This window comes from Dryobates pubescens, chromosome 4, assembly GCF_014839835.1.
Source record: "Dryobates pubescens isolate bDryPub1 chromosome 4, bDryPub1.pri, whole genome shotgun sequence".
Taxonomy (NCBI): domain Eukaryota; kingdom Metazoa; phylum Chordata; class Aves; order Piciformes; family Picidae; genus Dryobates; species Dryobates pubescens.
Window position 1 is genome coordinate 33,090,043 of NC_071615.1, and position 16,592 is coordinate 33,106,634.

Consider the following 16,592-nt stretch of genomic DNA (forward strand, 5'->3'; position numbering starts at 1 on the left):
TCCCACTCACTAACCTTTAAAACAATGGTTTAATTGCTACCAGCTAGCAGAGACTTGCTCACCACCACACAGATAACAATTAACTGTGTCTCAGGCACTCTTCAGAAGGCAGCAAGCATCAGATGTCTCCACTCTGGCTCCTCACCATGCTCTTCACGATGCCCTTGCAGTTAGTTTATGTGAAGTCCAGCAGGGAACACGTTTTTAACAGGAGCTTCCCTCCATCAGTTCCCCCCCCAAGAGCTGGTGGCACTGCCTGTCTTCAGGGATCACCCTGATCACAAACTGCATCACAGCATCCTGCACAAGCTTCTGGCAGGGCTGAGGATGGCAGGATCACTGCTCCCTGATGACAGCACACCTGCCTTGCCCACCACTGCAGCGGACTCAACAGTTCAGGGTCTGCAGAGTGAAGGAGTTCAGTGCTTGCTGCAGCATCCACATCAATGAGCTGCTGAGTGTTGCCCTTCTGGCTCCAGTTTCCCTCAGCCCCTTTCAATGCAGCTGGCAGCCAGCAACCAGAGCAGCGGCCAGATGTCAACACAAGGATGCTACAATGCTCAACAACAATCCTGACACCAGCACAGCTGCAGCCCCAGCAAAGACAACAGTCAAAAGAATGCTTCTCAGCAGTACTGGACAACAGAATATAAAGCATCAGCCCCAGGCAGCAGCTTGGGAGTTCAGGTTGCAGTTTTAAGTCTTTCTTACCAGGAGGGCAGCATGAAGATGAGCTTGCAAGCTGAAGGTGAGCCTGCAAGATAAGTTTTTCCAAGGTGTTCTCATTCATGCTCACATCCTTTGTGCACCTCACACAGCAGAACAAAACAGCTGAAGCAGCATGTGTAGAACACAGGTCGGAAACCCAGCTCCTCCAAAACCCACTTTGGGGTTACCTACAAACAGTAAATTCCTGTGTTCTCTATTCTGTGACCCACAGCCATGTCACTTAGGCAACAAACTTCCATCTCTGGGGGCTTTCAAGCCATGGCTGATGCAATCCTGCAAGGGTGACAGTTCTGCTTTCAGCAGGAGGTTGGGATCAGATGGCCTCCAGAGGCCCTGTACAAGCAGCATTTCTATCAAACACCACCACTAGTTGTTTGTTGGGGTTTTTTCCCTGGAGTTTCTCAGGATAAAAGAACCTTGCTGCCAAAAAACTTGCAGCAATGCTGCAGATTCTCAGAGCCAGGAGTTTGTTTTCTGGAATGATCAACCCAGTGATGGGGTTAGGAGGTGGGGGTTTGTTTGCTTGATTTAAGGACCATGACCTTCCTTTCCCCTCTCCCCACAGACTAAGAACTCCAAGCCAAATCAGAACAGAGAGGCAGTAATAAACCAGAAACCTCTTCTTGCTATAGGCTGTGTACAGATGCTTAGAAATAACTTACAAGATCCAAAAGCTGAGGAGTGACCTCATTTTGGCAGATCCACGAGGCTTTGGGAGCTATATGTTAATCTGTGATGATTGCACTGCTGACAGCAGAGTCTCTCAAGAGTCTGTAACACCCTTGTATTCTTTAAGCTGTTTATTGAAAAACTGTAAAGTTGTACATGACTTAAATCTTGCTTTTTCAAAAGCAGGTCTGCAGATTTGTTTGGGTGGAAAAGGTGGAGGGGCAGGGGAGATGGTGAAAATAAGCCATGCTAGAGCTTTTTGGAGCACAGACTATTTCCACCCTGCTGCTTAAGTAATGAAATGCCTGTGGAATCTGAATGGTGGGGGTTGGAAGGGAGCTTTGGAGATCATGGGGTTCAACCCCCATGCCAGAGCAGGGTCACACAGGAAGGGGGCCAGGTAGGCTTTGAGTGTCTCTGCTTTCAAGTAGATGTCTCGTTCTTGTGCTGGGCTTTGTGGCCCCATCCATGCACCCACCTCACCCCTTCTTACAGCTTGTTACAGAACTGATCTGACTCCTGCCTCTGTTTGATCTCCCAGGCAAACCTGTAGTCTATAAAAAGGCCCAGGAACAAAGAGCAGACCTACAAAGCATGTTCTGGGAGACATCTAGCTCTGTGTTAAAGTTAGGTGAGAAGTTTAACTCCCTTCAGACAGGATCACAAACCTTACTCCAAGGGACAGAAAGCTCAATGCACAACCAGCAGTTCCCTCCATTGGCTCCTTCTGCTGCCCAGACAGCACAGTTGGGTCTCCTCACAGACAGACTCCTACCTCCCTTAACAGCTAAAGAGAACATTTCCTGAAATGCTGGCAAGATCAGTCCTGGACTGGACCAACCAGCAGTTCCCTCCATTGGCTCCTTCTGCTGCACAGGCAGCACAGTTGGGTCTCCTCACAGACAGAATCCCACCTCCCTTAACAGCTAAAGAGAGCATTTCCTGAAATGCTGGCAAGATCAGTCCTGGTCTGCACCAAATAACCAGCTGCCAGCCCTTCACTTCGCTCTGGTGGCTCCCATCCAGACTGTGCACAAGGATTGGTTGGACTTGGTAATCCTGAGGGTCTTTTTCAACCTGAATATTTCTGTGATCTTGCAAATCAAGGACAAGAACATCACCCCTGAGCTGATCACCACCACTCTGCACTCTGTCATTTGAAGCCTACTGGAGTCCTCTCTGGGTTTACATCGATTTAGCTCCTTTCCTCTCAGGGGTAGAGAGGCAATGCTCACTCAGGCACAGGAGGTACTACACCAAGCTTTTTGGCCTTCCCTTGTCTTCCAGGAGGTTGTTGCAAGACACTGGTCAGTTTGGGGCTACTCACACTAATTAACGAGCCGCTGGCACCATACTATGACAAATTCATCATCCTAACACCATCCAGACACAGCTTTCATGGGCTCTCACTGCCCTCCTCTTGTTGGCTGTGCCTTTGTTTGTGATCAAAATGATAAAGCTGCTGCCTTCTGAAAGAAGGGACCACAGAACACATCCAGACTTTCTTCCCCAAGATAAAATATCTTAGAGAAAAAAGCCAAGCTAATCCTCTCCTCCAGCAGGCACCCCGAGAGCTTAGGCAGACTCGGTGGGTCTGGGGTTTACAGCTGTGTTCTAGGTTTACAGAGGCTCCACACACTCATCCCCACCTGGCAGCAGCCTCCTTTGCTGAAATCAAACACAGAGGCAAGGACCAAACTCCCACAGACACAGGCTGCAAGATGCACACCTCCTGCCTTAGGGGAGTCTGCTCATTATCCAAGATAATAAACATTAAACACGTAAGAGAGGCAGCAGATTCAGGAGAAACACCAGATCCTTGTCTCACCTAATTGCCACCAAAGCAGCAAGTGTCAGTGAGCAAAAGTTTCCAGAGAGCTGGCAGGGGCTCTGCAAGAACATGAGGCAGGTGGGTAGGAGTTTCACCTGAGTGATAGGGCTGTCCTGGACATGTCCTCCCTGTCCCCAGAAAGCCTCACACCCACCAGTAACTGCCAGTCCTCAGCAGCAGGGACATGCTCTGGAAGAAAAGCCCAGGCTGACCTTGTATGTCTTTGCCAGCGTGCTCACAGCCACTTGCAAGTCATTTTCCTAAGGGGCTTGATGAAGAGAAGCAATCTCCTGACCCTTCACAACCTCTCCTTGTAGAATTATGCATGTGAGCAACAGGCCTGCTTCATTTAAAGGAAAAGGTTGGAGGTGGTGGAGGTGGACAAATGGAGGGCTAAGTCCATGTAGCAGCAGGAACAGACAGTTCTGGTTCTACTTCACAGCAATAAAATCTGAGGAAACCTAATAATGACCTTCCAGTACCTGAAGGGGGCTACAAGAAGGCTGCAGAGGGACTGTTTGCAAAGGCCTGCAGGGACAGGACGAGGGACAATGGTTTGAAATGAGAGCAGAGGGACAAGTTCTGCACCATGAGGGTGCTGGAACACTGCAACAGGTTGCCCAGGGAGGTGTTTGAGGTCCCATGCCTGGAAGCATTCAAGGTGAGGCTCAACAAGGCTCTGGGCAACCTGCTCTAGTTGAGGATGCCCCTGCTGACTGCAGAAGGGGCTGAACTAGATGAGCTTTGGAGGGCCCTTCCAACCCAGACCATTATATGATTCTATGACTCTTGAAGAGCAAACTTCAGTACCCTCTGCCAAGTGAAAAGACCCAAACATAGCATCATAGGATTGTTAGGGCTGCAAGGCACCTCAAGGATCATCTAGTTCCAACCCCCATGCCATGGGCAGGGACACCTCACACTAGACCAGGTTGCTCAGAGCCACATCAGCAGAGAGAGTTGGAGATGGACATACCTTCCACATCCTGGCAGCAAAATGCATTTTCTAGCAGCAGAACTGCAAGTTTGCTGCAATTAAGGGATTTTTTCTTGCAGCAACTGAGTCAACACAGAGCTGTTCCCACATGTGCTACCGAGAACTAGACTCTTCAGATCATCTTTTCCAGCAAGAGCAGACAAGAGCTCATAAATGCACACTGTCATAATGAAACAGCCAGAAGGCAGCATCCACACAGGTTTGTTTCAGCAGCAGCTCCCAGCATGAGCATTTATCACATCCTAACAAGTTCCCCATACTTAGTCCCCTGTGCACCATGAAGATTGTGGTGGCTGAACAACTTCCCTGAAGCTGTCAGATTTGTGCTGCCTTCAGCAGCCACCCCTGAGCAATCGCCATGCAGAGCAGGTACACAGGGTACCACCCTGACCTCAAACCACCCTGGCTCAAATGTGAGCTGCTATTTTTAACAGATGATCCTGTCTGTGGCTTGCAGTCTCTTGAAATAGCCTTTACTGGTGGGCCAGAACAGATTAGGAGGAGAAACAGCAAGAGAACAAAGCAAGGCAACCTTTCCTTTAAACCCTCAGGGGCTTGCCACACGCTGTAGGTTTGCCTTTTGACAACAGCTATGCAAAGTGCTCCAGCTGCACAGTGGAAGCCACAATCTGACTCTCTTGAGGTTTCCAAATTGAAGAGGGAGCAAAATGAAGTTAATCAAATCTTCAGATGCCAGCAGAAGAAAAAGGAATTCATCTTAATTTGATGTCCCAGCACCCTTTGAGAACTGCTTACCCCTTTCCAGCAGCTCCAGCACCTGCTTCTGCAGCCGGAAGCACAATGCCAGCTCACCTGTACCTCTTCTGCCTCAATCAGTACACACCTGATAACCTCCCCCCAAACTCTCCTGCCCAAGCCCTCTCCTTGTTACTCCAAAGAGTAGAGGACATTTCTACACCAACTTACCTCAGTACTCAACCACTTAACATCTCCTTGCACAACACTTTGAGTATTTCACAACAGAAAAGGAAAAAAAAAAATCCCACACAACTTTCTTGAAGGATAGGCAAAATAAGTAGGTCACTGCATGCTTGACAATTAATGGAGAGGAGGTTAAGCAGCCAGCTGGCTTTTTATTGGCATCCTCCAGAAGAGCTAAGAACTGCTGGAAGCTTTATGGGGTTGGAGAAAGTGGGAGAAAGAGACACAAAAGAAAAAAGAAGGTAATTCTTTTTCATTTCTTCTAGCTAAATGATTCAACACACTCAGATGAAAAGAGGACTTTCTTCTGCCTCTGGAAGGAAAAGCATTAGAGGGAAGAGCCTCTAATTCAGAGTGCACAGCTAACATATTTACACCTGGAACACTCCAAGACACATCTTCTACTCACCCTCAGAACACCAATTACAGCTTTTGCATCAATAGCTTCTACAGACTAACCACCCATCCAGGGAACAGTATTCACATGGAACTAAAAGGTAGCATGGATGAATACCAACCCAAATAATTAGACATGTGGCCCAAGGCACAGAAAGCACAGAGAGACACAGGTGGTGGTCTGGCTTTGAGGGGGCACAAGAACATGTGCTCTGCTCTCAGGAGACCTCACCTGCAGTGCTGTGTCCAGCTCTGGAGCACTCTATACAGGAAAGACATGGACCTGATGGAGCGGGTCCAGAGGAGACCACGAAAATGACTGGGGGCTGAAGCACCTTTGCTCTGGGGATAGGCTGAGGGAGCTGGGGTTGTTCAGCCTGCAGAAGAGACAGCTCCAGGAAGACCTTAGAGCTGCCTTCCAGTACCTGAAGGCTGCAGAGGGGCTGTTTGCAAAGGCCTGCAGTGACAGGGCGAGGGGCAGTGATTTGAAATGAGAGCAGAGCAGATTTAGATTGGATGTGAGGAAAAAGTGCTCTACAATGAGGATGGTTGACCACTGGAACAGGTTGCCCAGGGAGGTGGTTGAAGCCACATCCCAGGAGATATTCAAGGTGAGGCTTGACAGGCCTCTGAGCAATCTGCTCTAGTGAAGGATGTCCCTGCTGACTGCAGGGGGGGTTGGACTGGATGAGCTTTGGAGGTCCTTTCCCACTTGGGTCATTCTATGATACACAGAATTTAACAACAGAGGGATTTCAATGGCCAAGTGGCTAAAAATCAGTTCCTGCTACCCCAAGGTGCCGTGAACTTAGCATCTGCAGGTGGTTTGCTAGAGCTACCACCTAGTCTGCAGGAAATGAGGAACACTAAACATGAATCAGATAAGGATTTCTGCCAGCTCATCTGAGAAGTAGCAGCTGTGGTGTCCCCAAACATGGGGCAGATATCCAGCTGCTCAGGATTAAGAGGGCAGAAGCCTCCAGCCACACTGACCTAGTGTCTTGCGTTAGCAGGGTTGACAAGATAAACATGTTCAGGAGCTTCCCTTCACAGAGCAGATCTTTGGCCTAACTTTCCATATCTGAGCAGCAACATCTGTCACCTTCTCAGAGAAGCTGTCCTCTTTAAAGACAGCCTGTCTGAGACACTCAAACACCACCCTGCACAGCCAGCTGAATGAGACACAACCCAAAAACAAAACTGAGGTCTTTAAGCAAATAAATAACAACCATCAAATAAGCCAGGCAAAGCTCAGCTGGAGAGCCAGGAACACCTCCCTAGGTTTTGGCACAACTTTGACCTGAAGGGCCCCTCAGTTCAGGAAGGACAGGGAACTGCTTGAAAGAGTCCAGTACAGAGCCACCAAGATGCTGAAGGCAGTTGAACATCTGCCTGTGAGGACAGGCTGAGGGAGCTGGGGCTCTTTATCTTGGAGAAGAGGAGCCTGAGAGGTGCCCTCATTCATGTTGATAAAGATGTGCAGGGCATAAAGATGTCCAATGATAGGACAAGAGGTAATGGGTGCAAGCTGGAGCAGAGGAGGTACCATGGGAACAGAAGGGAAAACTTTTCCACTGTGGGGGTGACAAAACACTGGAGCAGGCTGCCCAGAGAGGTTGTGGAGACATTCAAAACCTATCTGGATGTGTTCCTGTGTGACCTGCTCTAGGTGACCCTGCCCTGGCAGTGGGGTTGGACTCAATGATCTTACGAGGTCCCTTCCAACTCCTTCTCTAACTCTGTGAAAAGGCAACAGAACCATAATGCAAGACTTAAAACACAGCTTTCAGGTTTAAGCACTCAGGTGGAGCAAACAGAACACCTGGAACATGAGCTTGGTGTGGCAGCAGTGGGGCACTGAGCCATAGGTACCTGAAGGCAGGCTGTGACTCCTACACACACCTCACAGGGTCTCAGTCACATGTGTGTAAATGTGGTGAGAGCACAAGAGGCACTGCCCATCAGATTTGGAGTGTGGTAAAACACTTTATTTATCTAACCCAAAGTGCATCCTACTTCAGAAATCAGGTTGCAGAAACTCAGTGGACTCCCTGGTGGAAGCCCAGGAAGTGACTCCTCACCCCCCATAACAAAATGAATGGCCCTGCTTGGCTTTGCTCTCCTCAGCTGGGTGTCTGACCACAGTGTGTGGAAAGGGAGATGAATGTCCTGGGAATGCCCCTGGGGACCACAGCAATGGGAACTGCACACTTGACCAGAGGGCTGACATCACACCAGCGTGGTTGGCCCAAGATTTCATCATGTCTTTTGTAACAACTAAATGGAAAAGCTGGTGGGAAAAGGGGGTTCATGTCTAGAGCAGGTCCACAGGGAGCAGAAAGGGAAAGGGGACACAAAATTCTTAGATACAGCCCACAGCCTCTAAGCTGCATCCTTTCAGGCACCACTTCTTACGCTGCACACCAGCTGTGCCGTCTTTTTCCAACTGGGCTCCCCAGCTGCCCTCATGGCACCTCCCACATCTCCTTTCCCTTTGGAGCACCCCAGACAGCTCTTCCCAAGCAGAGATTGTGCTGCCTGCCTCCTTCTCTTGCTGGCCTGCCCCAGAGCTAATCAGGCCATCACATCAGCCTCCTCCCCACAGACAAGCTCCTCCACCACCAGGTAAGCCCCAGGTCAGGAAGGGAGCTGCTCCTCTGCCTCTGAGTGCCCTCTTCACCCCACTAGGCTAAGTAATCCAAAACCAGCTCACAGCCACTTTGCAGGGCTGACTTACACCCCAGAACAAGCCACTTCTCACACCATTCACCCCACCTTCCCAAACCAGAAATCATCATCTCCTGTCCTCACATTGAGGGGCTCCCAAGAGCCTTAAGGCAGCTGCCATGCAGCAGCTTCAGTGAAAGGGCACACTCAGCACACAGACTACAGAAACACAACCCATGCTGCCAGCCTGGGATGATTCCTGCACAGCCAGAGGAGCAATGTCCATACAAACAACTTCTGCTGGCTTCATCACCACAAACATGGGTGGAAATAGTCTCAGGAGGCAATGGAGGTATTGTCCAATTCCACAATGAAAGGAGTCATGGATTCATAGAATGGGTTGGAAGGAACCTCAAAGATCATCCAGTTCCAACCCCCCCTGCCATGGGCAGGGACACCTCCCACCAGCCCAGCTTGCTCAAGGCCTCATCCAGCCTGGCCTTGAACACCTCCAGGGAGGGGACATCCACAGCCTCCCTGGGCAACCTGTTCCAGTGTCTCCCCACCCTCACTGTCAAGAATTTCTTCCTCATCTCCAGTGCAAATCTGCCCTCCTCACTTTCGCACACCCCGTTTCCTGCAGCTTTGTCCAAATGCAGGATGCCAGGGAGCCCAGCAGGAGAGCCCATTAGCAGCTGCACTGCACAGCCATCCATACTCACCAGCACTGAAATGCAGCGAGGGGAAGCAAAGCAGAGGGTGCTGGGTACTGGAAGGATATGTAGAAGGTTTGTCAAAAGTCAGTTTCCAAGTTTCTGGATCCTTGCTCTGAAAAGGTGAACCCACCAGATAGATTTTTGGTTGCTAAGCAGTTAGCCAGAAGCAATCCTTCAGCCAGGCAAGGTCAGCTGGTTGTTGCACTGCAACCATGTCAATGATTTTTGATTTTTGCTGGCTCTGTGGCAAGCTGCCACACAGGAATGCAAATCTGTCTCAGTTCTGCTGACATTTAATTTTTGCTGCTCAAGTTCCCTTTCCCTCCACTTCTTTTTGCCAAGATGAGCTTGCCAGATAATACAAATCAGCCTTCTCAAATTGTCTTAAACATGAGCATGAGGACTTCAGCTCCTAAAAGCAGTGTGAAGAAGGAGGTTCCTTATAGCATGGCTACTGAAGGCCTGGATGCCCACCACTGCTGGACCTGGACCCAGGAGTTGTCACCCTCCTGTCCACAGCAGAGCCAGCTGGTGCTATGATCCATTTAGCTCTCAATCACTGAGTGAATTTAGATGGGAAGCAGCACTGGCAGGAGCAGAGTTTCCAGTTCCCAATTAGGTTTTAAGGATGATTGGCAGTTCTGAACCTCCAAGTTCTGTGAATTTAAAAAGCAGCACCTTCTATGCCTTAGCAGGAAGGACTGTTGGACATTCCAGCATGTTCTTCCAAGGCTTTTGAGATGAAAGGGTGCTGCTTGAGAAGAAGCAGGGAGAGCAGCCCAAGAGGAAGCAGGACATGCACATCCTGCAGCACACTGCTATCTGAGCACTGCTGCTGATGGGTCCCTTCGTGAGAGACACCCTGTATGTGACTTGGCTTGCCTGAAGCAGGTTTTCTGACACTCCTTTGTAAAAGCTGAATGAGGTGGAGGTGGAGGGGAACATCACAAAGCAAAGCCATGTCCCACCCAAATAAACTCAGTCCAGGAGCTGAGCAAAGCATCCACACCCACTCCCAGTCTGAACCAATACTGGGGACAAAACATCCTGCCTCAGTCCAAGAAGAGCAGAGCAACAGGAGTGAAAGCTGAACTGAAAGCAGCACTGCCAGGGCTTGTATTTGGGTTAGGGGCACCACAAAGGCAGGGGCTGCGTTCTCTGTGGGGCTGGCTGGGAATAGGTTTTTATCAGATATTTTTCCAGCAGAAGCAAAGCAGAAAGGCCAAGTCCTCCTGTGCAGCTTGGCCCCAAGCTCACAGGGATGACGTAGGGGCAGCAGTGCTTTAATGGCCCCTCTCACCCAGTGACCCCAGAGAGCTTTCACTTCCCTCACTGAGCTGGGCTCTGCCGCAGCCTGACAGCTCCACCTCACATGGGAGCCACAGAAGCACAGAATGGTCTGGATTGGAAGGGACCTCCAAAGGTCGTCCAGTCCAACCCCCTCTGCAGTCAGCAGGGACATCCTCAGCTAGAGCAGGTTGCCCAGAGCCCTGTTGAGCCTCACTTTGAATATCTCCAGGCATGGGGGCCCAACCATCTCCCAGTCAGGAGGGAGAGGACTCATTCACCAGCCCAGGGATGGATGCAACAGACCCCACTTGCTTCTGCACAGCATTCTGGCCCTGGGGAGGGAGCATATTTCTCTCACTCCTGCTCAGGCACCTCCAGCCCTGCAAAATGTCAACAGTGGCTTAGACAGTCCTTAGCTCAGAGATTCAAAACCTGTGCTATTGTTTGCATCATTGATGTTTCCTGGCATACTCACCCTTCCTCCCCATTACCTTTGGGCAAGAAAAGGCTAATTCTTTGACCAGGAAACCAGGGAAGCAGATTGCTAGCAAAACAAGCAAGCAAACAAACAAATAACTAAAATCAACCCCCAAAGCCCCCAACCAAAGAGACAGGGGAAGATTGAACTTCCCAACATTGAGAACATGGTCCACCTTCTGGACTACAGGAATTTCACACTGCTGCAAGGTGGTCACTGCTTGCTCACACAGATTCACAGATTGCATCAGGTTGGAAGGGACCCTCAAAGGTCATTTTGTCCAGCCCCATGCAGTCAGCAGGGACACCTCCAACTAGAGCAGGCTGCCCAGAGCCACCTATTTCACACAGACCCATAATTCTCTGCCATATGCCAAGTTCTTCCACTGAAATGTGCATGATGACATCAGCTAAAGAACATGAGAATCCAGTATGCCAAATGCACACGCATATAAAAAAGTCCTTGCAACAGAAATACATTAAAATTTGAATCACCACAAAGGTGTCCTGGCAGAAGTTGCATGATCTCTGCAGAGACAAGCATGTCAGCTCTCAAGTCAGCCCCACAAAAGCCAAATATTATTGCTCTGGTGCTACAGACAGCACCCTGATTCCCCTTGCCACCACTCCAAGGCACTCCAATCCTAACACTAAGGGACCAGTTTTGTTAAAGCAATGTTTCACCCTGGGACAGCCCAAGCTGAAGCTCTCTTGGCACACGTTGCACAAACAAGATGCTACAGGACTTTCTCATGGGAGAGTTATTTTATTTTGAGTTCACCATCTTCTGCCAACACCAGATTGCACAAGATGGGGATGAGGGCGAGTAGAGAAAAGGCCTCAAGGTCCTAAAGCTTCTCCAGGGAAGTATGTGTACAGGGGAGCTGGTTTTTTGCTGACCCATCAGCACCCTCATACCTTTTCAATGGGTTTTATCTTCACAGATGAAGGATTTCCAGCAGAGGGCCATGCTGGTGCCAGCTGAAAGCCAGCTCCTTGATACGACTCAACACAGCTTGCGCTCGTCCTGCGAGTGACATCTTAACCCCCAGCGCCTCTGGACAACTGCATTCCTGGCACTGATTACACAGCTCTTTGCTACCAGAAGACTTCAGCTTAGGGACCATATTTTTACTTCCCTCTACTAAAAACAGCAAACACAAATTGACACTTCCCTTCCCCTGTAAGTGCAGCCATGCATTTTTCACTTATTATTTAATCAAAGAAGCTTCAAGCACCCAGAACCCTCTGCTTGTGTTCTCGGGCAGCCTCTGGCCCTGAATCATAGAGTGGGTTTGGGTGGAAGGCACCTCCAAAGGTCATCCAGTCCAACCTCCCTGCAGGAGCAGGGACATCCTCCATTAGAGCAGCTTGCTCAGAGCCTTGGCCAGCCTCACCTTGAATATCTCCAGGGATGGAGCCTCAGCTGCCTCCCTGGGCAACCTGTTGCAGTACTCCAGCACCCTCATGGTGCAGAACTTGTTCCTCACATCCAATCTCAATCTGCTGTGCTCTCATCTCAAACCATTGCCCCTCATCCTGTCCCTGCAGACCTTTACAAACAGTACCTCTGCAGCCTTCTTGTAGCCCCCTTCAGGTACTGGCAGGCTGCTGTTAGATGTCCCTGGAGCCTCCTCTTCTCCAGGCTGGACAACCCCAGCTCCCTCAGCCTGTCCCCATAGCAGAGGTACTCCAGCCCCCTGATCATTTTGATGGCCCTCCTCTGGACCCTCTCCATCAGGTCCATATCCTTCCTGGGCTGAGGGCTCCAGAGCTGGACATAGCACTGCAGGTGCTGCAGGTGAGGTCTCCCCAGCACAGAGCAGAAGGACAGGATCCCCTCTCTCCATCTCTGGCCACACCGCTTTGGATGCAGCCCAGGCTGCCATTGGCCTGCTGGGCTGGAAGCACCCATGGCTGGCTCCTGCCCAGCTTCTCCTTCAGAGGCCAGATGTTATTAAATCTGAACAGGAAAATATCAAGCTGTTCCCATGACCTCTCTACAATTTTGCAAATCAAAGTAAGGATGTGGACTGGCACCTGAGCATTCATATTCTGCTGCGTTCCTCCAGCTTCATATTTCCCTATCCACTCATCCCTTCTCCTGCTTTCAGACGGCAAATTTGCTCCCAGGGAAACAAAACTTTTCTAGGCCAAATTGAGAGTAGAAAATCTCTTGAGGCAGATGCTTCAGTGATACTTGGGCTCAATCTTTCCCATCTCCTGGTTCCCAGATAAATTGGCAGTCCTTCAGTGCTGACACTCCTCTTGGCCCTCACACTTTCTTTGTCAAGACGGTTTTAAACCTGAAGCCAAAGGCAAACCAGAGCCAAGGGCAAACCAGAGCCCACCCTTCAGTTCTGCTTGCTGGGCAGATACAAAGAGGGAACTCTGCTTCACGACCAGCTCTGTAACACAAACTGGAAAGCAGAGAAATGAACAGTTTGAAGGGGAATCTCTGCTGAAACAAACAGAAAGGCTATCAAAGAATTCAAAGAAAATGGAGTGCCTAGCAAATCAGCAGATTTGAGATAAGTGGCCTTTCAACCCAGCTGATGACAGAACAGATTGAGAGAAAAATAGGGGTGTCTCTAACAAAGACAGCATGAAACCTACCTACTAAAAATGGTTTTAAAAAACTTCACTCAAAAAAACACAATCACTTTCCAGGCCAAGGATGTAGAGGAGTGGTTCTACAAATCCAAGGACCTTGAGAAGTCTGGTTTGCTGTGCTCTTGCAGAGCACCTTTGAGCAGCATGACTGAGTAGATTCCACTGGCACCAAAGACAAAGGAATGAAAAAGAAACACCCCCTTTCAGGCCATCATCTCCTGCCAGCTTCAGGACAGCACAAAGTTTAGTGCTCTCAGGGCCTGATCTTAAAAAGCTCAGAATCATCTGACTTTTTGATACACATTTCTACCATTGACTTCTCCAGTTCCAGTACTTGCAGCCCTCTGCACCCTGTGCCTCACACTCCATGACTGTAAATGCCATGGAAGAGAGGGCTGGGGAGATTTTATTTGAATTTTTGCAACTGAACATACTCATTAACAAAATATAAACAGTTCCTTGCTGTTATGCTATTACTAACCAGCTCGCTACTGGTCTATCTCCACCACTCCCCAGATGCCCCATGAGCAGGGGCTGCTTCCAGAGCAGTTACAGATCTGCCTGCTAACTGTGCTTTCAAGCAGAGTTTACCTCTTTGCCACCGCTGGTCTGAAGGATTGAGCTTAACAACCTCAACACATCACCCTCCACTGCCCGAGACAATGGCTCCAGAACAATGCTGTGCAATTTAAAGGATCAGCATGGGCATGTATTGTCTTGCATGCCAAATCCCATCAACCACATCCCTGCTTCATGAGCTTTCGAAGCAACAAAGCTTGCATTCATGCCCACCTTTTCTATGCCTTGTTCTGAGAATCTGTTCTCCTTCCTTCCTTCTCTTCCTCTTCTGCTACAAGAGATAATAGAGCTAGCACCTAGCAACAGCCTGTCCCTCAGAGAAAACCAAAAAGCCTCAGGCAGCACCAAAGCCACCTCAGACACCAAGCAGAGGCACTGCCTAAGCTACCACACTCAGCTGGCAACTGCTCTTTCCCCAAGGTGAGCAGCTGCCTGACATCTCAGGAGCTTTCCCATGTCCCCTGCAGCAAGTAGATCACATCCCTGCTTCCTCTCCTCAGCCACACAGGCCCCTTCCAACCAAAAAAAAAGCTATTTTAGTTGCCTACCCGTAACCAAGCACGGAAGGCAAAGCCTCGACGACAGCATAGAAAGCAGGACTCACTTTCTCAGAAACCCAACACCTTAGAGCCACATTTAGTAATTCCTGCTTCAGCTCCTTCTAGTTGGTACCCAACCCTGCAGGCTTCCCCAGCTCTGCCCCACTCCAGCCTCCTGCCCAGCAGGTTCCAGTCACAGCCAGTTAGCTACTGAGCATTTTGCTTTAAGAAAAGGCAGGTAGAGGAAGCCTGCCCTGCATTTTCAAACAATCACAACGACTGACAGCAAGGAGCAGGGCTCTGAAAAGCCACTGACAACGAGTGGAGCACAGAGCTAGGCTTCTGCTACTGACAGTTTGTGTTCCTAGACTGTAGAACGTGTGCAGCTGTGAAGAAAGACACTTTTGTCATCAATGCAACTCAAGACATGGGCCAGTGCCAGCCAAGGACACACACTTTGGATGTTACCAACCCTGACTGCATGGCTTTCCTGCTGTGTGCTCTCCAACAACCAGCACAAGCTTTTAAAGGCAGAAACTTCTCACCTGCCTGGCCACCCTTCGTGCTTCCCAGTAAGGTTTAGAGTCTTCCACAGCTTTTCCAATCTTCTTTACCAGTTCATCCAGCTTTACTGTGGCTTCAACCAGCACGGAGCGGAACTTCTGACGTGCATCCTTTGGAAAGCATGGCAGAAAGGAAAGAAAAGACAGAGGTTAGAGCATTGAAATGTATTCCTCCCTGTTGGTTCCCACCTTCAAGCTGCTCTTAGAGGTCTTTTCCAACCAATTCTACGGTTCTGTGCTCTTGAGATTCGCACTGGAGCTGGCACATTCAAATCGGGTACTGACGTTTGGACTGAGCCAGAATCCTTCAGCAGAGCTAATAAGAGGAAGCCAGAACTGCACCTGAGGGGTGTTTGCTTCCCAGAGGCAGCTTTTATACAAGCCTCTGCTAGATGTCACTTCTGGCAGGGCCACTCAGGGGAAACACCTTGTAGAAGGTAAACAAGCAGCAGTGCAACAAGTTCTGAGAGGGAGTTCAATGGCAAAGACATTTCCTTAAGACAGAGCTAGAGTAGGACTAGCAGCAGGCCAGTCCCCTCAGCATCTCCTGCACCTATGAGTGGCACACCTCTGGTACTGCTCCCCTTGAGACACCACTGCACAGTGCAAGCCAGGATGGACAGGAACAGCTGGACACCTCCTGCAGTCAGTTGTCCTTTACAAACACCCTACCTACTGCAGCAATAGCAGCAGAAAGGTCCAGGTCCCCGTGGCAAGACCTCCTGCCACAACAGCCCCTCTTTTCGGCTGTGCTTTGTATCAAGGGCACCTACTTTCCATCTGACTGTTGTTCTTATTTACTGCAGGTAAGAAATCAGATTCCAGAGGTCCCTTCCAACCTCTACCACTCTGATTCTCCCAAGCTCCTGCTTCACTCAGACCTTTACCTAGCAAAACAAAAGGACAATTCCTGCAACTCACTGCCAAGAGCAAAATAAAACAGCACTCCAAGTGCCACAAAGCTCTTCTAGCACAGCCCTCAAGTCTCAGTTTGTGCATTCTAGCCCCCTGCAGAATGATGCTCTCCTGGCAGAAGCAATAGTCAGTGACAGAAGGAAGTGTGCAGCCTTAGGGACAAACTTGTGAGTCACACTCACCACTTCTGGAGGTTTTTGCAGAAACCAGGTGGGTTTGTTTTTCTCATGGCTGCACTGAACACATACACACACAGACCAGATGAGCTCCAACAGAAGCAGTGCAGCTGAGAAAGGCCACCTCAGACACACAGACCACCTTTCAGAAGCAGGTTTCCCCCTCTTCCATCTTCATTCAAGCAAACCTTATTACTGACTGTGCTACAGAAAGGTGATGATGAGAGCTGCCTGGCCTAAGTTCCCAATGTCCCCTGCTTTGATCTGCTCAAATGGAGTGGTGACAAACCTTTGGGAAGCTGGAAACAGAATCACAGAATATCTTTGGCTGGAAGAGACCTTGAAGATCATCTAGTCCATCCTTCAACCCAGCAGTGCAAGGAAACGAGCTGACTGAGGCACTTTATCCCAACGACGTGGCATATGGTGCTAATAAAAGGAGCAGTGGAGACTTCCCATTTAATTTCTAGTGTTCATAGCCAGACTGTCACTG

General features: G+C 49.6%; 1 protein-coding gene across 1 annotated transcript in view; it reads right to left on the bottom strand.

The window, feature by feature from the left end:
* Positions 1-16,592, bottom strand: part of SH3BP5 (SH3 domain binding protein 5) — a 45,267-nt gene that overhangs the window by 19,000 nt on the left and 9,675 nt on the right. Inside the window, exon 3 of the mRNA XM_009908005.2 lies at positions 14,991-15,119. Coding sequence (XP_009906307.2) covers positions 14,991-15,119 — 129 coding nt within the window. The remainder of the gene's footprint in view (positions 1-14,990; positions 15,120-16,592) is intronic.